The sequence below is a fragment of the Cyphomyrmex costatus genome, unplaced genomic scaffold (genome assembly GCF_001594065.2).
Source record: "Cyphomyrmex costatus isolate MS0001 unplaced genomic scaffold, Ccosl1.0 scaffold123, whole genome shotgun sequence".
Taxonomy (NCBI): domain Eukaryota; kingdom Metazoa; phylum Arthropoda; class Insecta; order Hymenoptera; family Formicidae; genus Cyphomyrmex; species Cyphomyrmex costatus.
Genome location: NW_017275207.1, coordinates 2,171,214 through 2,188,853, shown reverse-complemented (window position 1 = coordinate 2,188,853; position 17,640 = coordinate 2,171,214). Strand labels below are relative to the sequence as shown.

The 17,640-nt window shown below is 33.2% G+C and overlaps 1 protein-coding gene across 6 annotated transcripts in view; it reads right to left on the bottom strand.

Annotated features, from left to right (window-relative positions):
• Nucleotides 1-4,057: 4,057 nt before the first annotated feature.
• LOC108782294 (CUGBP Elav-like family member 2) overlaps nt 4,058-17,640 on the bottom strand; it is a 398,455-nt gene continuing 384,872 nt past the window's right edge. For all 6 annotated transcript variants that reach the window (XM_018550531.1, XM_018550533.1, XM_018550530.1 and 3 more), the window contains 2 exons: nt 4,803-4,851; nt 4,058-4,308 (listed from right to left, as the gene is read on the bottom strand). In XM_018550531.1, coding sequence (XP_018406033.1) covers nt 4,163-4,308; nt 4,803-4,851 — 195 coding nt within the window. In that variant the 3' untranslated portion in view covers nt 4,058-4,162. The remainder of the gene's footprint in view (nt 4,309-4,802; nt 4,852-17,640) is intronic.

Genomic DNA, 17,640 nt, shown 5'->3' with positions numbered 1-17,640 from the left:
AAAAATTGATACGCTGCATTTTTAAATTTGACTTAATAGAATTTTCTGTGACAGATTCAAATTTAATGTCCTTAAAAATGCTTAGTTCTTTTCTTGTACTAAAAATTATTAAAAATTTGTAAACTGTAATGCCTGTTTCCACCAATAAAGATTAATTTGAATCTCGGTTTAACTTACTGTTCATCTTTTTCTGATTTTTAGAACTAGAAAAAGACAAAGAGCAAATTGAACCGAGGTTAAAGTTAATCTACATTGGTGGAAATGGACATAAGTGTGTTAATATGATCCGTATCGAGTCAATTTTATATGATTTGACCACTTCGCGAATCGATAATTTATGATACTTTATTTATGTTTGTTATAGTTGTTAAATAACATGTACTTATTTTATATTGACTAAAACATTACAAAAAATTATTATTATAAATATGTTTCTTTTTATTAATAGCCAAAGTATCAAACAGCCTGAAAGTGGCTATAACTTCATAAATCCATGCCAATAAAAATTCGTAAAAGTTACAGTATTCCAAATAATTCGTAATAAAACCATTTGGTTATATAAAAGTGTCAATGTGCTGTGTGCTACGCATCGAGAAAGTAAGTTTTATGCTTTCGAGCTTTGTACGCGAGCTTGCGAGTTGCTTCTGAATTCGGCTTATGTCAGTTGCGGTGTTCATGAGATTCACCTAACGACAAGGCAACTATGATACTCTAATACTGGAAAAACGTTCTCTTCTTGTTTACTATTTTCCCGTTTTACTGGGATTTACATGTAGCTACAACGGCACTATTCATGTCGGCCGCCACTGCGCACGTCCCGCATTCTATATGGAAAAATCCTTTTCCGTATTGCACGTGCGCGTGGTTACGAATAGCCTGATCTCGGTTTCGGTTACACCACGTCATGTCTATTCATTTTTATATAACGGATGTTATGCACTTGTACCCCAATTCCGTTGGCTTTGCTGATGTCATAAAACGAAATTTTGCTGCTTATCAGTTCAGATAACTTAGACAACTATCACAACTAACATAAGGTAATCGGATTTTACATGACCTAGTACCCATATGTCCTATTTACTATTTGTATAGATAATTACATGTTCATATTAGTTTTGTTTTTTATATATATTTTTCTTTATATTTTACAACGCTGTATTTGATTTATATGTTTATCACATTTTTGTTTATATAACTACAGAGACGGAACTCTTTATAAATTAGAACCAATATGATCAATCTTGACATACTGAGTGTTAAGTATACAAGTACAAATTGTAACGATTTCTTTTATACTTTTGTTACTCTATATTCTATAAGACCATAGAATGCATTTGCTAAACATCATGGAGATTGATAGATAAGAGTAAATAAGTAATTCAATTGTTTGGAAAATACTTTTTTGTGTTAGTTTTACATGCCAATAAACATATCAATATTTGTTAATATTGATAAATTTATATATAAGTAACAGATCACCTTTTCCATTTTTCAAATATCTTTTTACGAAAAGAGGAAAACATATACAAGTTATATTGGTACTTTTTTTTTTAAATTTTTACTGCACTCGATCCATGTAAATATTTGATTGAAAATGTACAAACAATTTGAAATTGTCTTTTATATCGTTTTTATGTTTAGAAATGATTCTCCTTTTTTAAATTTGATCATAAATTTTCTATTTTGGACTCAGCAAAAAATTAGAAAAGAATCACAAAACTTAAGCAAACCATATATATAATTATATCTTTTTTACGACTATTCTGGTGGATAATAAGATTTGTAATAAATTTTATTTAAAACGCGGTGAATGTCGGTAACGTTAATTCCATTGGCTATTCTTGCGATATGTTGCAATGAATTTTTTAATTTTTTCTGTCTTTACATTACCTTTTTAAGCATGTATCACACTATACATTTTGTATCACACCTTTTAATATGCTTTAATCTCTGTATTTATTGCATCTGCTGTTGTAAATATTTAATATATGGCGATAATAATATTATTTTTTATATTTTATAATTTACAGATTTTTAATAAAAATATTGTACGAATGTGTGTGTATAGTAGGGGTATTATTAAGCTTTTTAAAATTAAATATAATATAAATTTATGTTATATTATCTAATAGTAACAATGATAAAAGTTATAAATTAGTAATATATATTTAATTGCCACAATCCACAATATTCCATTTGTATTATTTCAAATTTACATATCTTTTCTCTATTTTTCTGAAATGATATTGTTATAAATGTTAATTTTTTTAAAAGATATATAATTTTATTAAAAAATCGGAGAGAAAAGAAAAGAGTTTATACTTATACCATTAAATAAAATTATTTTTTTTGCTACAATATATTCTTTTTCATTATTATAATATTTTCTTTGTCGTTATTGTACTTTATTGTATTCTAATGCTCCATTTGCTGTTATGTTAGATATTTTAATACATCTCATGCATACAATTGTTATGAGAAAACATATTTAATTGTATAAAATGTAGGCTCTTTTTTAATTATATAATCAATTGGACTTCTTTCCTATGGTCACGTTTTCATCACTCAGAATTGTCTTTGATAACAATTAATATAGGTATTGTCTTTGATAATTTGATTGAAAAATTAAAGCAAATCCAACTGCGAAGCCGTCGCGATTGAATGGTTAACCAATGGAGTAACTTCTGTTTGACGCGTAACTGCTAGTAAACAGGATCGAGCGTCGGTCCATGTAACGTGGTTACTTGATCCAGGATCTTGTTCGTGCAACTGCGCAAGCTCGACCGTAACAAACAAAGTGTCAGAATCAGGTTTCGGTTAACGCTAAACGCAAGGTGTAAAGCCGCTTGAATCTTGGCGTGATTACAATTTGGCATGTCATTTGCACACAGGCTGCGCCTGAAATGGTGTTGCGCTTCGATGGAAAAAAATGACCGCGCGTGAGCATCCTTCGTGGGGGGAGGAGTTCTTATGCGGCACAAAATAAAAAAAAAAAGAGAAAGACAAACGGGATGAATAAAAAGGGGGGAAGGAACGTAAAGGGTGAAACATGGAATGAGAGAGTGAACGATCACGCAAGAGAGAAAGACAAGAAATAGAGAAAAAGTGAGAGGAAAGAGAGGAACCGAGCGGTCCAGCCCAGCGCAGCACGTGACGGGTGTCGTTAATATTTCATTAGCATTCGTTTTGCGTCGTCCCACCGACGTGGCCGGTTTTATGTACGCTTTACGTTACACCCCCGTCCAGCCGGTAGTCGAATTTTTATTGCTAACGCGGCGCAGTTATCCGTAAAAAAATCGCGCGTTTTGCCACGTTCGTTGGCTCTCCTGTTGGTTTTCGCAGTACTATCCGCTGTGCTTTTCGACATTCTCAAATTTTTACATGGTCCTTTTCCGATCGATATGCAATGGAAGAAATAAGGAAATTCAAAGAGTAAAATCTGCTACATGAATAATATTCATGCTCGACGACGGATGATTATCTTCCTTCCATACTTTTTCAATGATATTTTTCACTTTTGATACGCTCTTAAGTAAGTTTTGATAAGTTATTAAAAACAGGCATTAAATAATGATTTGTTTAATATTTCATTAATTCATAGTACATATATATATTTATATTTAAAATGTATAGCAAATAGAATTTATATTTTGAATTTATAAAATATAAGTGGAGAGACTTTACAGTATGGCATTTTAAGAGAAGAATTACTTGTCAATTAACTTTCAGATAGTTCTCTATTATTCTTGTATTTATTTTTATTTAGTACAAAATAAAATAGTAATTTTCTGAATGGGACATTTAAACATTATCTACGTACCTAAAATAATATCTAGAACGAGATTTAATATTTCTTATAATACAATGTCTGTGATTTATCACGGTATTTACGAACAATATATTGTCCAAGTAAATTTGTTAATGAAAAAAATCGAGGATTTAAAAAGTCAAGAAGATAAAGAGGAGAAGACTAATGCCACATACGAATTCGCTTACAAATCGATTCTTAATAATTATGTGTTATCGACAAAATTTGTTCGCTTCTGCCTATCCCCATAATTTTCCTGGCCTACCTTATCATCCTACCACTTGGTGCTTCATAGCTCGCTTATGTCTTCTTTGACTACGCAATCTCGACAAGCCCCTCAATTCAGCCAATTAATTAGTATCTAATGAACGTGCTTTGAGCTGCATTCTCCGTCGAACGAAGAAAGTTAACTTTATCTTCGCGACCGTTATTGTTGTCTTCTCTTTCGGTTATACCGTCATGCCGCGTTGCTCGAAATTCCATCCTTAATCGTGCCAAAACTTCGAAGCGATTGAGCGATCATTAAACAAGACGCTCGAAATTTTATTATATTTGATGTTAAAAATGTAACTCAAAATTTTGGCTCTTGTTAAAATCAGACTTTAATGCATTTGAAAAAAGTTTGGAATTTATTTTTTATAAAATAGATCAGATTTACGAAAAATATAAGTATTTGACGCGAAATGTTACCACGTCTTTTGGTTTCCTATTAAAATTACATATTTTTACTATTGCAGTGTATTATCATGTCTTTTGCTTTAAATATATCGATCTATAAAACAGATTGTTACTGTCTCAACACCTGCGCATATTGTTAATGTATACAACAAAAGTGCACATTTTTTTTTCTCATAAAGTAACAATACTTCGGTTTCCTTAAAAATTAATTCAATGCCATTACTTACAATACGGTTTGAGTGCTTCGCGATATTAAAAATTTAATTAGCAATTTTAGCGCGCACGTCTTGAAAAAATAATTAAACTTTTCACTCACCATTCCGATTCTCACTGTCGGCTGGCTTCATTTGGATCGGATGGCGCATCTGAAAATAAAAGAGTCAACGATATAGTTTTTGCGCTTCCGCACCTTGAAAGCGTCTGGGCACACGTGTGTAATAAAAGTGACATTTATTATTGATAAGACTGCCGATATCGTCGGCGTTAGAGTGCGGGTTCGAGTGTAAAGTTCGTTTCGCGCTTTTTGAAAAATGCAACGATGGGAAGCCGTTTTCCGCGGTTTGCGGTTTGCTCTCGTTGTAGTTACATAGAGACGAGTGTGAATGCAATTCGCCTAGTCTTGTTCTAAGGATTCCTTCCTATTTCGTACGCGAGACTGAAAATCGAACGCGATATTACGCCGGAAATCGCCGGAATGTTTTATAAAACGTCATATTATTGGCACAAATCTGTGTCGATGCAACCGCGTTTCCAACAGGGGATTGAAAAAGTTACTTTATAAAAGTAACTAATTACAGTTATAGTTTTTTTCTCAATAAGTAAGTTTTATTTGTTATACTATACATTCAATTGTACATTATATTGTTTATAATAAATTAATACATGCACTTGGAATCAAAATCATGGTATCTATATTAGATTGTTTTGTTAACACACTGAAGATGATCTAATTGTAGAAACGTTTATTCATATTTTTGTATTAAATCAGATGAATTATAAAATATTAAAACCAATATTCAATAAATATTAATACAATTTAACATTATGAACGAGAATTTAACATAAAAAAAAGAAATTGTATGAGAATATATTATTATTTTAAAAAAGTCATTAAAATTCTAATATATTGTACTTCTGTAATGGCAGATATTACGATAGCAGTGTTCATATTACGATATATTGAGAGGTCATCGAAACAAGCGACTTTTTTGGATAAACGATATTTATGAGTGAAATGCATGGAAATCGACGAAATCGTGTTTGGAAAAGTAGATTCATCGTATAACCAATCGCTTGTGTGAATATGGAAATCATTTCGACATATTCGTTCGAACATGTGCAATGAGATTTTCTGCGCAATGAATTGATGACTGACTACATGCTCGCAACAAATACACTAGATCTTCATAAACAGATAAGAATTGAGAAGCATCAGTGCGTAGTAGTGCGATACGTGCGATTATCTATCGTTCGTTGTATTAAAATCGATTTATGTCAGATTTAATTGTGCGGATTTTGCTGCGGAATAAAATTCGTTGGAAGTGAATGTTTTAGCAATTATGCGATTGAAATAGAGTACATATGAGTAAACGATTTTCGAGTAAATGAATGTTATCGCGGCAAAACACGCGTGTAGGCTCTCATATATTTTTCTGCGTACGTTTAAAATACTCATATCATTTCAATACTGTTAAAATTTTCGGATAAAAAGTGCGGTCAGTGAAATCTTTTTTTTTTTTAATTTACGATACACGAATATAATAGCTGAGTACAATAGCCAATAGACCTCAATTATATCGTTTACGATGCTTTGTTCTGTAAACATTGTATTTATTGCATCCATAAAGTATTATAATTATCGATAATGTTTACTTATTTTATGTATGGTATATTGCTTTATAATAAATATATTTCTTAAAAGATAAAAATTTTTCAGCATTCTTTATTATATGGATTTCAGAATATATGTATATCGTTGAACTACCTGTCTTATGAAGACCCATAAAAAATTAGTGAGAGGTGATTATTCTTGGCAAATAAAAATGCAATGGCTGTATCATAAAGCTAAGCTCTTCCAGCCAAGATAATGCATTATTGCGTCATAACAAAATAACTGCATGTAAAGGAAAAGGAGAAGAGAGAAGAATCACGAAAGAAAATCAGAAAGGGATATCATTTATAGGTACATTGTGATAGAACCTCTCTTCTGAGGAAAATGGCAGCTAGTCTAACATTCCCATTTATTATGATGGTTATTACATGCTGGAAAAATAAGCCATCAATTTTTACGACGTTTGAATTATATCGATCCAGCAATTTATACTTCAACGGGAGTGATGAACAAAGAGTTACGATTCCTGCCACTTTCAAACTCCTTATTTTTAATTTAATTATTGGACTCGTTAAATTTAACGCCATCACTAAGTTCTAACGACGATGAGAAAGCTCGATGGAAACATTCGAGAGATCCTCGATGTGCCGCCAGTCGTAATGAATGACTCACGCATTGCGGGAAACGGAACAAGTAAGAGTATACTCGATCCAACATGCCGTTGCTAATCGATTAAACGCGAGTAACCATATCATCATAACGTTTTAGAATGATGAAAGATATTGTAAATAAAGATACCTAATTGATGAAAAGATAAAATATATTTATAATTTGAGTTTGATACAGATATTTTATAGAAATCTAAAAGTCCGTACAATGAAAACGAAACCTAGAGAATTAAAAAATACATAACAAAGGCAATGTGAGACACAAATACCTATATGAATACTAAAATGATTTTATATATTGAATTATTAGATAAGAATTATAAATAAAAAAATCAGAGAAATAAAAGCTTTCACATTATGTTTCATGAACAATTAACCTATTCTATCTAGATTTATGTATATTAATCTATCTACAGCTCTATCTAGTTCTATAATATATACGAGTATATATATATATATGTACTTTTCTCATATTCCATATATCTTTATTATAATAAAGCTTGTGAATTATACGAGCTTTTCCAAGGATAGTCGCATTCATAGTCGGTCCAATAGTCGTTTTCATAATTCCTTACATTTGATGTAATCCGTTGGACAATTACGATCGTTTTTAGTAGTGAACGGGTTAAGACTTCCCGCAGAGTACCATGTTCGCTGCGAACTACTGCGCGCTCATTTGCCATTCATTCCTGAAACTGGGTTGCTCGCAATTGTGCCTCCGGTTCTATCTCGCAGCCGTCTGTGTCGGGAAGGATCACCCCAAGATTCGAATTCGATATCCGTATCGACTAGTGGGATCGATATGCCAAGCAAGGTATAATCGGCCCACCAGCCACGATTGCGATCGAAGATTATGCGCATCGACTAACGACCCATATACCACAACGATGATGCAATCTGGAGGCACCAGATTCGCTATATAGAGTAGTAAGCTGGTATACCGATACGAGACATAACAGACTACAGTACTGTGCAATAGCTTCGATATTTTAAGTATATTATCTTACTATTAAAAACGTTTTCAATTTTTGATACTTGATATAGGAATACCCCATTTAATTAAAAAATATACATTAAAATTATTTTGAAAGTTAAATATTTTTCATAAATAATTTTAATGATTTAAGATAATCTTATTAATTTAATGTCTGGGGAGAACTATGACACTTTTAACAATAACTTTCTTATAGTTTTCATTGTTGGTTTGTGGAATTAGATATTTTTAAGATGTTCTGTAAATGTTTTATATTAATCAATTGATGACATACTATTATAAGATATTTTAAACTATTATATTTTTCAAATTTTATATCATATATATGTATATACAGAGAATTTCCTTCTCAAAAGTTCTTTGAAAATATTAAATATTAACATACATCACAGATCTAATTCTTTATTTTTGGAAAATAGCACAGCCAGATAACAAACACATTTTGCTTGTATAATTTCAAGACGTATCATAATAATAATAATTCTTCGTTAATCCACAGCTAGCGATATAAATTAAATAATCCAACAGATCAAGACTATTACACGCTCATAAATAGAGCACTGACTTTGGAGCGCTCGACTATGTTGCTTGGAGAAATGCCTGCTAGCCGGCCTCTTAAATCAACGAGCGGAACGCTCGTAATACCAAAAACCAGTCGTGTAACTATTATCTGCAAACCATCTTTGAATGTTCGTAAATGTTTTAGTATAATGCTTACAAGAGTCCAAATTCACGAAGCTATATTTAGAAACAATTAATATTACCATTAAAGAAATATAGAAAACAAGTATGGAGATTAATTTGAAGCTGAACATAAATCTGAAAATTCGTGAGATGAATTATGAGGGTTAAAAAAATAGTTGTTGATATCGCGAAAAATACAGTGTAAAAAGAATTCTGTCCAAGGATAAAACGAAGCATCCCGTTCAGAGGTGTGCGCTATCTTGTTGCGAGTGAGTTCAGAATATTCTATTTGCGAATCTCCTCAATACTCCGAACGCGAAAGAATTTCTCGTATCGCACCGTGAGAGCCAGCTTGAAATTCATATCTATGCTAAGCGCGTGGCGCGTTTGGGTTTAGTATCTTCCGCATCGTACCTTTATATTGCGGCCGATTCGGTAATTTCGTGCATGGCAATTCTGCTTAAAGTCGACGGATGGTTTGATCCGTAAGCGAGGATAAACTTTGCCTGCTTGATGATATTTTTATAGAGGCCCCGTAATTCAAGAAGCGTGAATTTTGGTGAGAAATACCGAGAATATTGGTGAAAAATTTGGGAAAGCGTTCATGGAACGATACCGCAATATCCGGCAAAGAAATTAAATAAAATCCCACGGGTCTAAATGTTCCCCGAAACGTTGATATCCTTGGAATAATAAAATATCTGGAATAGATAAAGCATAATCGGCTTTCAGTCTTCCGAACGTGCAATCTCTTTCTGACGGACTGCAATTCTCGATTTTTAATCTAGACTCTTTCCAAGAAATGAAGTTCAACAGTTTTCGTGTAAAAGAAGAAGCCGCCAGCGCGAGTTGGAGTTACACTCCTGAATTTCTCCCAACGTTCATCCTCATTTAGGAAGTGCAAGTTTCCTTTCGTAGAAATTCTTTTTCCACATCATAAGTCAGAAACCAACCTTTTATCTTACTAAATTTTAATCCAACCATATTAATAGAGACTCTTAGAATACTCACAGTGAATTATAATAGGTATATTATATTGTACATATATATATATACTAGATTATACGAGAGAGAGTAGTATATAATTATTTCATATATTGTAATAGAGTTTATAAAACTGAATTATCGTATTTAATCAATATAAAATATGTTTTATTGTAAAAATAATATATAAATTGATTTGCTTTATACACAGGTAATATATTGTACAGAAATGTTTCGTTTTTTTGATAATTGTTTTGAATTTACCATATTAAGTTACATGAGTTTATAGTTTTTATTATTGTAATATTTTTCAATTTAAAAAATCTTGCACTCTTATCGGAAATAATATACTCAAAATTCTCCGAATAATAAGATATTAATTAATGATTTTTTCCAATGTGTTCTCGTTTATAAAATATGCTCCGTTCCTTCTGTTACTATATTTTTTAATAATTCATTTGTACATTCATTATTTTTATTATGTTCTACTTCTTTACACATATTGACATTTCTTTAAAATATTGAAAATAAAGTAGAATTGTTTGGTTTCAATGGTCTGTGGCGTGTATCTCTTCCGTTTCAAAAGAAGAACGAAGGAAGAAGACTCGATTTAAAGTTATACCACTGCTTACGTATTCTTGCGTCTCACTCATTTCCAGGATACGCCGAAGCTTCTTTTATCCTTCTTCGCTCAGCCGCGTCCGGACTACGAAAGTAGCAGTTCCGTTTTCCTGCCGGAATGGTGCGTCGCGACGCTTGCTGACTCTGGCTTCGTGACTTTTAATCTCGACCCCATTGTGAGGTCGGCGAAGGGTAATTTTTATAATCTTGGTGTAAGGAGGGGGATAGTGTGACGACTGGATTTAAAGTTGCGCCATCCTCTCTTATCCGTGGTGTCACGCTTAAAAAAAAAAACCCCTTCGCCTGATCTACTAGTCCTTTCCTTCCCTTTAGTCTCTCTTGTCTTCACCTTGAGTCACGTAAATTCTACCATTGCATCTCGACCCCAATCTCCTTCCTATACTTTAATCGTCGACGAAATTACAAAAAGTGACAGTTCGTACTTTCGCCACTTGCTGACTCCGACTTTTAATCTTCACCGCTTGATTGTTTATATCAAATGGAATATAATCATGAATGGAATAATATCGTGAAAATACTTTTCATGATATATTAATAAGGATTCATATTTACTGAGATGTTTGGAATAGTTGAATATTTTATATGGATACACAATTTTAAACAGAAATAGTCGTGCTTAAAAAATACAAAACAAGTTTCGGTATTTCTATAAAAATAAATATCATATTTTCCGTAAGTACGGTTTTTTCCAAAAGCTTTTATATCATTTCACATCTTTGATCAAAATTAATAGAATAAAAATGTTATATTATTATTATAAAATTATTCATCTGTTTTCATGAAAGCTGTTACTTTATAGGAATATTTTATTGAATCTGGAGTATACGATGCGCACAAGTGCGGTTTTATATATATTTATACAGTTTTATATATTTTTATATTTATACAGTTTCAATCTGTATTCTCTATGCAATAGTCGAGTATTTCAACAATACTAAATCGTGTATCTATTACTTGCGAAAATTTTATATATAAGCATATTATAGTACTTTTTATTTACAAAATTTAGTTTCTTATAAAAATTTGAGAATATTTATCTATGCTTTAATTGTATACTCGATATGGTGGTGAAGAAATTTTGCAAACGACATTGTAGTTGAAAGTTCAAAAGAATATATACAATATTTTTTTTTCATTTACAATTTTCTCTGTAAAAAGTCATGCATATTCACTGCATATTTTTAGAAAGTTCAATTCTATCAGAATCAAATATTTTATTTGTTTGATATTTTGAATGCATATTTGTTGCCTTTTGCGACTTTAGATATTTGCACATATATAGCAGACACGCACTCACACCATCAGGAATATGAAAACACAAAGAAATATTTATAACCCCATACTCTGAACTTTTTTTTATCTAACGCACAAAAAAAACTCTCATATACATACTGCAAAATACAAAATTGTCAACTTTGAATACTATCGGCAACGGCGATAGTACTCTCGATCAAGAAAAATTTGCTTTTGTTCATCCCTGCCCGCATATTTCCCACCAGATCTCTCGACTGTGCGGTATAAATTCAATATCCACACGGTAAAAGCCGATCGGCCAGGGTGCGCTTTGACATTCGAGGGGTTGCCGAAAGTGACAAGGGCGTGTAGGCTGGGATGCGCGGCGTAGGTAGCGGGTATTAAAATCGACGTATTCGACTCAAGGGCTCGGCCGTCGTATCGCTGCAGTTATAAATTCGTTTCACGTACCGCCACGTCGGGCAGCGTCGACAGAATGAAAAAAGGCCACGGCGGCGAGAGGATGGCGGGGGAAAGAGTGGCTGGCCGGAGGGATGCTTTTTTTCCCGATGGTTGGCGAACGCGCGCACAGCGAAGAGAGCCTCGTGAAAAATCTGCATGGATTTTAGCGACGACGCGATGCGAGCGGGGAGAAAAAAAATGCGGCCGCCACGTGCATCCGCGCGAACCGACGCTTGGTGAAGGGTGGGCGCCGCGACACGGCGAAACCGATGTTCTCAATGAAGGGAAACATGAAATACGAGAACGCCGGTGCGCGGTGGCGCGGCAACCTGGAGTGAGAAAGGATCAATTTCTGGTCGATTTTGCGCGACGGGAGCAAACATGCTCATCAAATTTATGGCCGCGTTTGGTAATTCTGTCTCTCAAGATCAGTTTCATCAATGTCATTTATCATCAATCGCATTTCGCTTGATTCTCCGTATTTCTGTACTTCAATTTTTATAAAGAGATTTTATACCGAACATTGGTCAAGTTAATTTTAAAATTAATCAAAATCAATGAGTAAAACAATTGTTATAATAATATGTGGAAAAAACGGTTTTATTAAAACATCTAAAAATTTAATTATATATAGATCCAATTTTATAGATATTAGTATAATTAAAATAACTGTACAGGAGACTCGAGCTGCTTGCTTGGTCATTAAAAATTATTTTATTGATCCAACAAAATTATTTTTAGATCTGTATCTACTTAAATTTTGTGTATACTTAGCAAAATCGTTCTTTCTGTGTAATCATTATTTTATCATAATTATTATATTATATTATGACCGATCAGTTATTGAGTTGTTTTGTAAAACGATCGAATTGCTATTTTACTGCGATTATTAGAAAAAAAATAAGATAAATGTCAAGTAAGACAGAACATGGCTGGAAATTCTCGAATAAAGAAAAATTTACTTAATTCTGCATTTCATCAAATGTATGAACTTTGTAAATGTTTTATAATACTATTAGCAAAAGTGATGCCTTTTTAAATAAAATTTGCAGTTGTTTTACAAACATTGAAATTTATTTGCCATTATTGTACCGACGTAATAAGAAGAAAAATGAAATATAGAAAGTTGCTATGTAAAATAGATATAACCATTAAATATATAAACACGTTTAGAAATACAATCGCTTAAAATTCAATTATGATAACATTAGATTAAGTATTTTATATAAAGAGAGAATTGATTCTATATTAAAAGTTGGAATGCTGTACATGTGGCGGAACATTAATATTCTTTATTAATAAGTAGAGACTAATTTTGGACCAAAATTGTGTGGGTCGACAGAGACAAGACTAACGTTCTTAATGAAGGGAGGAATGAAATACGATTGGGCCAATGATGTGACATATTGAAATAAAAAAAGAATGAAATGTTAGTAGATAGGAGCAAACGTGCCTATCTTTATGAATAATGGTTGTTTGGTAATGTAACCTACCGAGGAGATGTAGATAAACATCAATATAGATTATAGATCATCAATTCAGGCATTTTGCGCAAAAAGTGGTCTTTTAACCCTTTGCAACATCACGCACGTTATATATAGCCTAAAATAAATTTCCTCTTGTAACAAATAACAAAAACGATTTTCAGCCAAAATACACAATAAATCATACGCAGCACGTTTATTGGAAAACATAAATATATGCATTTATAAAACAGAGATTTATTTAAACATTTGTCAAACTTTATTTATAAACAGTTATTTAAATACCTACTGAATAATCAATCAAATTGTCTGATTAAATATTATCATTAACTAAATTATAAGCATAAAGATTAAAATTTAATTGCTAACTGGTCAGTGATATTAATTAATAAATATATCGACATTTACATAAAAGAGGAATAATATCATTTGGGTACTAACTGAAAAGTCATCGTATTATTTTAATACTTCTCGAGAGAGAACCAAATTCTTATTCCCGTTACATTAATTATTGGCTACGAGATCATTCCAAATACTTCGTAAGTGATTTTGAAGACCGATGCACTTATTTACGAGCGATCAAGTGCACCAATACATATACGGGAAACGATATATTATCACATTTTGTGTGCTGCCATCACCCAGACGTATTTCAGCGCCAGTCGCAGAGAATGCATAAATTTTTATCGCAACACGACGGCACGGTGGCGTCATCGTTATCACAACCGGAGACCCCGGACGAACACCGACGGTTTCCGGCACAAGTTGTAAACGACGCGTCGTCATTCAATTTCCGCCACGCGGTTTTCTCCGGATAGGGAAGCCTCTTTCAACATTTGGCGTGACCGTGAGTTTTTGAGAGTTTTCACGACTTATCTCGGTATACGATCTCGTCTTCATTTCCGTCGCGCGTGTCGCCGGCTTTCGTCGAGTCGCCAGTCCGGAAAGCTGGGGATGTCTGACGTCTTTTCATGAAAAATTAGCGAATGCACCCGTTTTGTCGAGCAGTTTGTAAATTCAGATGAATCGATCCGGTACACATTTGGTTTTTGCGACTTTATTCGGTCTCTCTCGTATTGAATGAACGGAAATTAAACGATACCTGCGGATGATATATTCGAAAATAAATCCGCTTACTTTAGACTTGGCAGAACGAATCCAAATCCACTTATACGTCTAAAATAAAATGCGGTGTAATAAAACTATCTTATTAAAGTTCGAATATAATCAATTATAGATTAAAGTTCAAATATAGGAGTTACACATACAAAATTTATTTCTTTCTAAAATAAACAAGCGTTTCATGAATATCGACATTCTTCGAACAGAATTCATTTTGAGAATAATTTTTTATTTTTACTTTGAAAGTTTTTTTTTTATGCAATTTCACATAGCAAGTCATCTACAAAATTGGTACAACCCCCAGTCACAAATCTTTGAACAAAGCTCTATTCTGACGTACGTGGCGTAAATCTTGGTGCCCGTATAGCCAGTCAAAGGGAAGTGTTCCAGAAAATTGTAGGTATCATAAAAGCTTTATGTCTTCCGTGATAGAAATAAAAAAAATATGGTCTCCACTCTTCATAGAAAATGCAAAGAATAGTTACGGGCCATAATTTAACGCGCAATGAGTGACGCGTGCAATCGAATCCGTACGACGAATTTTTCGGATTTTCTATCAGTTTTTGCCGCACGCGTGCGCGAAATTCTTAACACTCTTACTCAACTTTACACTGACTGGTCTATTCGTGCAGTACGTGAATAATTTCATCATTTGAAATATCGATTATCCTTTTTAATATAACAATTGCTAAACATTTGTAAAAATCTGAGATTGAAAAAGAATAAAATTTTCATGTTAAAATGAGCTTCTATACGATAAAACGTGAAACTCATATTTTTAAGCTACAATACTTAGATCAAATTAAACAAAATTAGAATTAATCTTTATCTACTTAATTCTAAGCATTGTATTTCCAGCATTATATGTAAATTTCGTACTATTAAATTATAATAAAATTAAAATGCATACAAGAAATCTTAATAATTTGTATACAAAATTTTTAGGAATTGTATTAAAAACAATTGATTTTTGCTAAGAAAGACAGAGAGAAAGTCATAAAATATAATAAAACTTAAAAATTTGTCACTTTGACACAATTATGTTGACCGATATTCCAGATATATCGTAATATTTTGCCGTAATTACTGAATCGATTGAAATAAATAATTAAAGATTGTTTCTTCGCGAATTTTGACAGCTAATTTTCCTGTGCGATTATAATTATGAACTTATAATTTAACATCCAACGATTGGCCCGCGTTTCAATCGATTGACCGAATTTTCCAGAATATCAATAGGGCACTAAAAGTGATTAAATTACTAGCAAGCCAGCATTCGGTAAACCAGGCGGTGATTGATACGCGTGGGTGTGTGTGCGCGTTGCGCACGAGCGACGCGTAATCATTTATGCGTGACTGACGTCTGTTTACTTGTTACAGATTTACTCCAGCATTGTACGATCGGCCGGTTTTCGTCAGCGATCTAGACATGATCATTCGACGCGAAGGGACGTATCGGCGAGAACGTTTAAACAAGAAATAACTCTCCTCTTTCCCTTCGACACGCAAGTTTGTGTATACACACGAGTCATTTCGGGATGTGCACATTATCACGATCTTCTTGCTTGATCAGTTATGTTTTTTAAATAAACAATTGTAGATAGAGAATGTTAAATAACAGTTAAACGAAATGATACTGATCGATGAAAAAAGTTTTTGGAGGTTTCAACTGGTTTCAAAGCCTGACGTAGTAAAACATTTTCACTTACTGATTTGGATTCAGCACGTTTAAAATTATATAAGAAACATCTGTTCTGATTAGAGTTACTTAATCAAAATTTTTTTTACCGATCAATGTAGTTAACGAATACGAATTTGTGCATGTCATATCGAATTAGATCTGATTCACTTATAAGGCACATCAAAGAAAGTTCCAATTGAATACTGCATTTGTTAGTGATTCATAACGTTTGCTCGTATTATCAGTTAGTACGTCAATTTTACATCGCTCTCTTTTTCTTAATTTATGTATCACTAGTATTTTCTTATCTTCTTTTCTTTTTTTTTTATGACGTATGTATGTATTATGAGTACCGTATGCGCTCCGTTTGTGCATCACTTCTCCTGACTCTTGTATTAAAACTCAAGAAGTTCACGACTCGCAATCTTTTGCTCGCAGAATACAATTGCAATTGATTACCTTCGCGATGACTTTCGTAGGAGCTCGTTTCGCGCTCGCGCTATCAATTTCCATTCCGCGATTCTATCCAGCATGGGCGGGCGTTTCCGTCAGCGTGCTGCATTTCTCAGGGAAATGGGAATCGATTTGAAGAACGCTGCTGCGAAACTGCAGTTGGCAACACGCCCTCTGCCTGTATGTCCCCGAGCGCCATCGGGTCATCCCTCTGGTGTCCCATTCCGGCGGATCAACCCCTCGCGCCTTTCTTTCGCTATCCCGATCTCCTAAACGTGCGCTTTTTCACTGTCCACAAAATATCTTTACGGCGGCATGTGCGATGTGTCGTTGCTTTCCTTATCTTCCTTTTTCTATTTGCCGCGATCGGAGAATTTCGATTGCTCGATGAGCAGCGATTCATAAAACGATAGAATTGCAAACGAAGTAAAGAAAATTATCATCATGCATCGTATATTAAGCGATATTAGATTTTACAGCACATTACCGCAAATCGAATAATCTTCATCATTTTTGGTACACACATAATCGATACATGTAGCTCCATCGAGAATAAACCAGGTTAGATACATATGTACATAGATACAAACACAGATACAAACAGTGAAGTCAAATAACGTTGACAGCAAATAAGCATAACTTATACAATGTTGCTGTTTAAAAAATGGTAACCGAAATATTTAGTTGGAAATAATTCTTTCAGTAGACACGTTTTGTTGAAAATTTTTTTCGGTAAACATTGTTGACTGAACATTTTATCAAGCAAGCGTTTTATTCATCGACATCTAGAATGTACCGCTGATGGTAGTGGTGGGGGTAGAAAGACGAGTAGAGTGAGAGGCAGAAATAATATGATCGTTCTTTCTCTGTTTACTGATAACTACTGATTACTATTGGTCGCTGTTAATCCAACAAC